Raw genomic sequence first — 9,394 nt, forward strand, 5'->3', positions numbered from 1 at the left:
GAGAGAGAGAGAGAGAGAGAGAGAGAGAGATTGGGTGGGGGTGTAGGAAAGGAACGAGAGAAAGGATTGAGAGAATGAGAGAAAGCAAGTGAGAGAAATAAAAATTAGAAGACGAGCCCAGAGTGGGAGTGTTAGAAAGGATGATAGGTAGAACTGCAGAAAATGAAGAGGGACAAGGAGGGTTCCTGACAGTTAGACAGAGATCGACATTGAGGGTGGAGTGATATGTGTGTGTGTGTATGTATATATATATATATATATATATATATATATATATATATATATATATATATATATATATATATATATATATATATACATATATATATATGATATGTATATATATAAATATATATATATGCATACACACACACATACACAGAGGGAAAGAAAGAGTTAGTGAGAAGGAGAGAGACAGAGAGTGTGTGTGAGAGAGAGAGAGAGAGAGAGAGGAGAGAGAGAGAGAGAGAGAGAGAGAGAGAGAAAGAGGAATGGGCGAGATGCATGCGCGCGCGTGTGTGGTTGGCTGAGGCCAACGAACCTCGCTTTGCACTCGCCGCCGGCGCGTTTTATAAAGATCTATGGCTACGAAAATCTTTCCTTTTTGTGCTCGTTTTTCAGCCGGTTCAATGAAATCCTGCAACATGTGTACGACATGGACAATGCTTTTGGCTCTCCTTCTCAGCCTACTCAACTGGCAGCTGGTCATAGCCGGTTTAGAGCACACCTGTAATGAAGAAACAATCCGTCAGGGTCCCGCGTCAGGTGGTTACTGTGGCGACAAAATACCGAACTTTTTGCGAATTCTTTGTAGTCCTGGCGGATATTCCGATGGACCAAGGCAAAGAAGAAATTATGGTAAGTCTTCACTTCTATTTTCGATGTTCTTTTTTTTTTCTGTGACAATTTTCAGGGATTTCCGAAAATAGAAGAAAAAGAAAAGGGAAATAGGAATCCTTTATTAAAATAAATGTTAATCTAACTCAAGATATATATATATATATATATATATATATATATATATATATATATATATATATATATATATATATATATATATATATATACATATTATATACATATATATATATATATGCATAAATAGATATACTTGCATATACACATGTATGTATATATATATATATATATATATATATATATTTAAACACACGTACATACATACATGTATATATATATATATATTCATACATGTCTTGTTTTTTTTTGTGAATTCTCCCTATATATATGCACACATACATATATATATATATATATACATATATAAATATATATACATACATATATATAGATGCATATATACATTATGTGTGTGTGTGTGTGTGTATATACATATATATTTTAGTCATTAGACTGTGGCCATGCTGGGGTACCGCCTTGAAATGCTTAGTCGAACAAATTGACCCTAGTACGCAAGCACGCACATCACACACACGTACATATGTATATATATATATATACACATACATTCGAAACGCGGAGTAGATAAAACAGGGGACAACTGATGAAGGGAATGTTCATTATGCTGCCTGTCTCGTTTCTCTATTTGTTTCTTTCGTTGTCCGAAAAGGGGGTTTGTTTTGCATGTTTTTGTTTTTCATGTTCTCGTTTCTCATTTTGTTCAGGGTTTTTTTTGACGTCCTGCACCCATGTATGCATGTATATGTGTGTGGGTATGTACATATATGTATGTTATGCATATATATATTATTTATATTTTATATATATATATATGTATGTGTGTGTGTGTGTGTGTGTGTGTGTGTGTGTGTTTGTGTATATATATATATATATATATATATATATATATATATATATATATATATATATATAACTCAGAGCTCAGAAACGTGGAGTTTCTTCCCAGGGCACAAGCCAAACTTTTGGGAAGTGCTTTGCCACCAAATTCTACGTCCTTGAGTTACTGTTTATAGCCAGGGTATCTGAGAGAATTTTATCAGGGAGTACAATGTTTCTTTCGGGTAGTTATGCCAGTGGTGGTGGCTGTGATGTTCGTTGGGTCTTCCCTTCTGAGAATGCTAATATCATTATATATGCAAGCATTTTCTGACATCTTAAAAAATTTCTGGGCCCCAGTACGATGCCAACCTCTGCTCCACCGTTTCATAAGGTCTGCCTTGTAGTAGTCTCAGCCAATACAAGATCGCGTACGCATGTGTGTGTGTGTGTGTGTGTGTGTGTGTGTGTGTGTGTGTGTGTGTGTGTGTGTGTGTGTGTGTGCGTGCGTGCGTGCGCGTGTGTGTGCGTGTGTGTGTGTGTGCGCGCGCTTGAAAATGGTTATATATGCTTGTATAACATAATGTGTTAACTTGAAAAGTTTGTCTTCGGAGATAACGAGCCTGTTGTTAGTTGAGACTTTTTACATCAAGCATCCCCGTTGATGCAACCTTCATTGGAAACATTGAAAAGATAACTTAGAAAGTACCTTTAGGTATAACAATACTAGTTTTACTCGTAGGGATACTAAGAAATGCATTACAGTTAGGGATAATATTGCCATAAACATACACATTCATTATATTTCGATATCACGGGAAAATAATACATCTATTACATTGAATGCTAAACATTTATTATTATGTCATTCCATTATTTAAATATGTCAATCTATTATTTAAATATGTCAATCTATTATTCAAATAAAGGTTTTCAAACTTTCTCTGAGTTCTCAATTTTCGCTTTCCTTGTCGCAACTCACATTCTTTAAATTGTAGCTGTTGTTCTGGTCGCTATTGATGTAGTTTAGTCCAAGGTCAACATTTTAACAGTGGCATTTTAGCTATTGACCATCTTGGCTTTTAAGAGAGATATCGACGACTACGCAGGCAGGTGCGATGCGTTAAGCGATATCGCTGCTATTTCCAGCAGGCCGAGCCATCACATAGCAACCCCCGCTTCCTTGGCGCGTAATCACCGATGTAGTTGTAGTTGCCGTTGTTATTGTTGTGAATGATATTGAGTTTGTTGTCGTGGCTTTTGCTGGTTGGCCTAAGGTTAGTCCTGACTGAAACCGGTCTGTAGTAAAAGACACGCCAGCCATGACCACCCCTAGCCATTATAGCTGCTGGTGTATCTATCATCGTCGTCGTTGTTATGTGTTTTTTTCTGTTGTCAATTATCAAATAGTTTTCGTTGTTGTTGCTCCTATTGTAATAGTTATTTTGTTGTAAATATTGTTGTATTATATCGTTATTGTGCTTATGAATATATTAGTAGTAGTAGTAGTAGTAGTAGTAGTAGTAGTAGTAGTAGCAGCAGCAGCAGCAGCAGTAGTAGTAGTAGTAGTAGTAGTAGTAGTAGTAGTAGTAGTAGTAGTAGTAGTTGTTGTTGTTTAGTTGCAGTCGTTACTATTGATGATGATAATGTTGCTGTTATTGTTATAGCTCTTACGAATGTAGTATTTGTTTTCAGGATAGCCTTGATATATGGCAGACATATAATCAAGACCTTCCAGTCGTGACCTTCCCGCCTTTCGTCAGACGTAGGATAATAAAGTTCATGATACACTATGTTCTTCCCTTTTTACCTTTTTACATTTCTATTGTGATTTTTATGGAGAGGTTTTTAGTTACTGTTTCTAACAGTTCGAGTGAACGCATAGGAAATCCCCCGTTGGCTGGTGTATTTGTGTTGTTGTTGTAATAGTTGTAGAAATAGTTGTTGCCGCAGTTCATCACTAGGTCAACAATGATCGAGTAAACGCAAGATCAAAGACATACCAGCCTTGATCATCCAGCCTTTTAGTGAGCATCTAATACGAGATTATCTATAGTTTCTCTTTTTTTTACCTATTCAAGTAAAGGCGAAAGAGATTTGGCTGGTATTTCTAGCACGTCTATTGACCACGTTTGGAATTCTCCGATCTCTTACAAATAATATTCGTTATGCTTAGTTATGACTTATTATTCGTAGTTAACATTGTTGTTGTTTTCGTTACTACTGTTGTTATGGTTATTGATGTTGTTGTTTATCATAATTATACGTGTGGTTTCATGTCACTTGTTACAGTTGTAAAGAGTTCGATCATTACCGCTGCTGTTATTGTAATTGTTATCATTGTTGTGCGGTCATTTGATATTATTCCTTGTTTATTACTGTCACCGTGCTTTTGTGCCACTTTCAACCACTTGTCGAAGTAATAATACCTTGTATTTCTAATCCCAACACTTATCGAAAAGAAAAAAAAAGTGCATAAATAAACATCACACAATCTCATTAATTTTCCTCTGTATAACATATAATTAATTAGCTGCTATTTAGGGTGGTGCATAAGCAGAAATGTTAGCGCATTGGGCAAAGATAAAGTCTGTGTGTTTTCTTTTTCTTGTTCTTGACGTTCTGATTTCAAATCACGCTGGGGGCAACTCATCTCTCCCGAGTCGATAAAATAAAGTACAGTCTAGGGCTGAAGTCGATATAAACGACTATTCTCCGAGTACCAAATTTCTAGCCTTGCACCTCATCTGATGCCCTTGTAGCAAATAAAAGAAATCATTATTATTAGTTGTTCTTGTTTAATACCAGGTCAGACCTCATCGAGCAAGGCTATTGTCATGAACATTCCACCTCTGACCATCCCGTCATGTTAGCGGTGTCTAGACATTAATTAATGCGTCCTTTCTATTAATTTAAGACGGTAGAGTGCGACTTGAATAAGACGTGACTGCTATTTCTAGCGCATCGAGAAGCCACTTACAGTTTTCCTTATCGTGGTGTTGGTGGTGATTGTGATGACGTTAATGTTGATGGTTGTAGGAATACCGGTATTGAGGGTGATAGGTGTGGGGATGGTGGTGGTGGTGGTGGCGGTGGCGGCGGTAGTAATGGTTGTGGTTCTATTATAATTGTTACGATTGTTGACGAAAGGAGTGGCAAGGATGGTGTTGGTGTTGTTACTGGTGACGATGATGATGGTGGTTGTAGTGGTAGTGCTAGTGGTGAATATGATGCAGGTAGAGGTGATGGTAACGACAGAGGGAGATGACAATGAAATTGGCGGGTTGATATTGATGACGATAACTATGCTAGTAGTTATAGTAGACGGTAGTGGGGTATGATAATGATGATGATGATGATGATGTGACTTTTTGTTGTTGACGGCGGTGGTAGCGGTAGTAATGTTGTTGTTGTTACAGTGACTGCCATAATGCAGTAGTAATGGGATAAAGTAGTAACGGCGAGAAGTGCACTGGGTTTCGATTCCCAGTTGAAACAGTTATAAGTACTTAATAGCATTTGGGAAACTTATTCCCTCTCCTTACCCCACTCTTCCTAAACCCCTTATCATTGCTATCATGATTTTATTATTGTTATGGTGAATTGACAGGATCGTTAGAATGCCGAACAAAATGTCTTGTGCTATTTGTTCCGGCTCCTAAGGTCCTGAATTCAAGAACCGCCAAGGTCAACTTTACCTTCCAAGCTTCCAGGGTCGATGTAATCGACTGTTCCTTTCACCCATATTTGTGACCCCTATGTGTAGCTTAAAAACAATTGTAGTTATCATTGATCAGATCGGTGAGAAGTATCTGAATCGGTAGAGCGTCGGATAAATTGCTTTCTGGTAATTTAACTTTATTAAAATGCCTTGTCTTATCTGAAACACGTTCTGAGTTCAAATTCCACCGAGGTTAATTTGCTTTTACCCTTCCGGGGACGTCGATAAAATAAGTACACGGTTCGATATAATTAATTCATGCTGGCGTCTGTCAGGGTTTCTTCCAGTAAGAGTCTACGGCTAAGACACTCGAACGAATCTTCTTCGAAATGCTGTTTATGCTTCAAGGGTCTTTGATAGTAAAAACCACCCCCTCCACCCCTCCTTAATCTTTGACTTAGTGCCTATGCTACAACTCATTATTGCAGCTGAAATTGTTTGTTTTCATTGTTGTTGTTGGTTATGAAGACGTTGTTGCTACGCTCGCTATTATTGTAAGTGCTGTTAATTGTTTCTACAACTGTAGTAGCTATTTGTAGCTGATGTAGGAACTGTTGTTGTTAATATTGTTTACGTTGCCGTTGTTGCTACAGTAGTAACTGTGTTGTTGTCATTGTTACTACCGTGTACGTTGTTATATAGTAACTGTTCGTATCATTGTCATTGTTGTTTTTGTTGCTGTTGTATGTTGCTACTGTAACGCAACAACTGCTGTTGTTGTTGTTGTTATTGTAGTTGTTGTTACCTTTGTTGTAGTAGTTGTTCTTGTTGTCACCGTGTTCATGTTGCGACAGTAGTAGCTATTACGCTTGTCGCTAACTGTTTATGTTGCTACTGTAGCAGCCAATGTTTTTGTTGCTACCGTTTACTTTGCTTTAGTTGTAGTAGGAGTTGTTCTTGTTACTATTATTGTTGCTATTATAGCTGTTGTTACTTGTTTTACTGTTGTTACTACCGCTCGTATTGCTACTGTTGTTGTTGCAACCGTTAATGTTGCAACCGTTCATGTTGCAACCGCAGTAGCTTTTCTTGTCTTTACTATTGTTTATCTAACTGCTGTAATTGACACAACTATTCATATAGCTGTTATTGTTGATACTGTAGTAGGTTTTGTAATTACCGTTTTTGCTGCTGTTTATTTTACTATTTTAGTTCTTACAATCGTCCATGTTACTACTACTACTGCTGTTGTCGCTACTATGACAGCTATTGTTGTTGCTACTGTTATTGTTACAGAATTCATGCCCGCTGTTATGGTTGCGATTGTAGTAGGTTTTGCTATTATCTTTTTTGTTGTTACTATTGTGGCTGCAATTTTTGTTACTGTTATCAACGCTGTTGTTGCTACTGCTTATAATTGCTGCTGTTGCTGTTGCTGTTCTTGTTCCTACTGTAGTAGCTGGTGTAGTTGTTATTGTTGCTAGCGTTCATATAGCCACTCTGTCGTTGCCACTGCAGTTGTTGTTGTTGGTGGTAGTTGCGTGTGTGTGTGTGTGTGTGTGTGTGTGTGTGTGTGTGTGTGTGTGTGTGTGTGTGTGTGTGTGTGTGTGTGTGTGTTAGTGCAATTACTATTGTGATGGTTATTGCTGTGATGGCGACTGTTGTTATTATTGTGACTTGAAACATCTTTTGTTGTGACTGATGTTGAGACAAAGCGGGAGTCTTTATATGGTTGCACGATCAGCTAGAAACAACAACAAGATCTCACCTAAGCCAAACCTTACAATCTTAAAAAAAAAGGACACGTTGAACAATTAATCTTAGATACACAATGCGACGAGATGGTCGTGATTAGAATGCCTTTGACCATAAGTCTATTTTGATGAAGGCTGACTTGGGGGGCTAAGCAACTTCTAATCGTGACAGCTATTGTTGAAACTTACTGTTGTGACTGCTGTCGTTGTTATGACTAGTACTATTGTTGTTGCTGTTGTCACTGATGTTGTTGCCAGTGTTACTCGTGGGTGTTGCATTGTTGTCTGGTGTTGTTGGAGTTACGGATATTTCTATTACAGTTGTTTTTATTTTGTAGAAATTGTTGTTCTTACAGTAAAGCCTTGCATTGTCAGAATCTTTAAGGCATCACAAAATATTATTTTCCGGTATTTCTTTCCGCTTCTCAAATCCAGAGTTCAAATCCTCCTGCTGATGTTAAACTTTGTATTTCATCCTTTTGGGGGTGAATAAATAAGTAGAAATTAATAAAAAGTAAAGTCGGTACTGGGGCCGTTGGCATCGCATAACCCCCTCCCATCAAAAATTGCCGGCCTTGTGCTTAGTGTTTAGTCCCAAATCATCCCTAATCGAACATACCTATGATCAAGGACATTCTATTTGTGGCTATCCCGTCTGACGACATTATTCACTGTGTCCTTCTTTTTTCAAAGCAGTAAGGTGTAATTTTGAGAGAGTCTAATTTTTATTTCAAGCATGTAAGGTAACTACACAGAGGTGTCACTCGTTGAGCGTGGCCGATTTGTTTGTTGCTGTTAGTGTTTTTGTTACAGTAATTGTTTTTGTTGTTGTTGTTGTTATGGTTATAGCGGCTATGCTGTTGTTGTTGTTGTTACTGTTTCTGTTGCCACTGCTGCTATTGTAATTAACTGTGCATCATTTGATATAGCAACATCCCAAATATGCATATTTTCAAAGGCAACAAAACCAACAAGAAAATCTACGTGGTAGCTTAGTCTGCTAGATATAGCAGTCAAATCTCCCAAAAATTACACTACAGTAATAAATAAGAGACTAAAAGATATTTTCAGCAATATAGACCTAAATACTTTTGAAAAGACGGGATGACCATGATAGAAATGCTTACGATTATAGATTTTTTCAATAAAGGTTAAATTAAGGCTAAAGAACAACGACCTCCACCTTATATGTATTTCCACTCACCCTAACCAACACTTCCCAATTCCTCTTCTCACTCGGTCCATTCTTACTGTATGGAAGCAAGAATACATTGTTGCTGTAGTCGACTTTGTTTAACCCCAGGTCAATCCCGATTGCGCAAACTTATGATTAAAAGCAGGCCAACCATTACCATCGTGTTTTCTTTTACTGTGTGCTGGGAATCCAAGGTCGTATTACTTAACTTGTGCTTGTTAAAGATGGTAAGGTGTGAATTGAGGAACATTTAGCTGCCAATACGAGGCCTTCTTACTGACTCTAGAAGGACGCTGTCGAGGGTGGTAGTCGAGAGGAAATCTTTTCTAGAACGGTGGTGTATCAAGTGGAATCGATGTGAATATTAGGGCCTTGTTGAAGCATGTAGGAAGGAGAAATAGTTCGATTGGGAAATGATCCTTTATGTAAGGTTTAGGGTTAATGCCTGATTTAGGTCTAAACTAAGCAAGCTACAGCTTAGATCCTCACAGTCTGCATGGCTTTATTAAAAAAGGCATTTGTTTTTAATTTTTGTGAGACTTTCTGGTGAATGTTTTTTTTACACACAAACAAACAAAAACTCACCAAGTTTCTCTCAGGCACTGTTGGTTTGAGGAAAAAGTCGGATGTGATTGATGAGAAAGACAGGTGTAACAGATATGCTTAAGACTGTTAGTCTACAGCGTTCAATATACTCCAGTAGAAGTGGTAGAGAAGTAGACAGTACATTCATGTTGAAAATGAAGATTTCGATAATTGCAAAAGATTTTTTCCCTTCCCTGTTGTGTTTGATTCTGATCGAAGATATAGCAGTGACCAAGGCATGAGTGACATTCTACATATGAAAGCAGCACTCCCAAAACATAGTCAGTCGTAGATGTTGCAGCACATGGTGAAAAATGCAGGTTTAAAAAAAAATTTATAAGTAGTTACAGGTAACAGGGATGGGGTGATGTCTACGTGGTTTCTAGGCCTGGTGGAGATAATAGCTAAATCTCCCACGAATCTTATAAATGAAAGACAAACTGA

The 9,394-nt window shown here is 37.6% G+C and overlaps 1 protein-coding gene across 1 annotated transcript in view; it reads left to right on the forward strand.

Moving 5' to 3' along the window:
• Positions 1-929, forward strand: part of LOC149136644 (con-Ins Im1-like) — an 87,300-nt gene extending 86,371 nt beyond the window's left edge. Inside the window, exon 3 of the mRNA XM_089348393.1 lies at positions 622-929. Coding sequence (XP_089204519.1) covers positions 622-929 — 308 coding nt within the window. The remainder of the gene's footprint in view (positions 1-621) is intronic.
• The last annotated feature ends 8,465 nt before the right edge of the window (positions 930-9,394 follow it).

This window comes from Octopus bimaculoides, chromosome 3, assembly GCF_046866305.1.
Source record: "Octopus bimaculoides isolate indiv1 chromosome 3, ASM4686630v1, whole genome shotgun sequence".
Classification (NCBI taxonomy): Eukaryota; Metazoa; Mollusca; class Cephalopoda; order Octopoda; family Octopodidae; genus Octopus; species Octopus bimaculoides.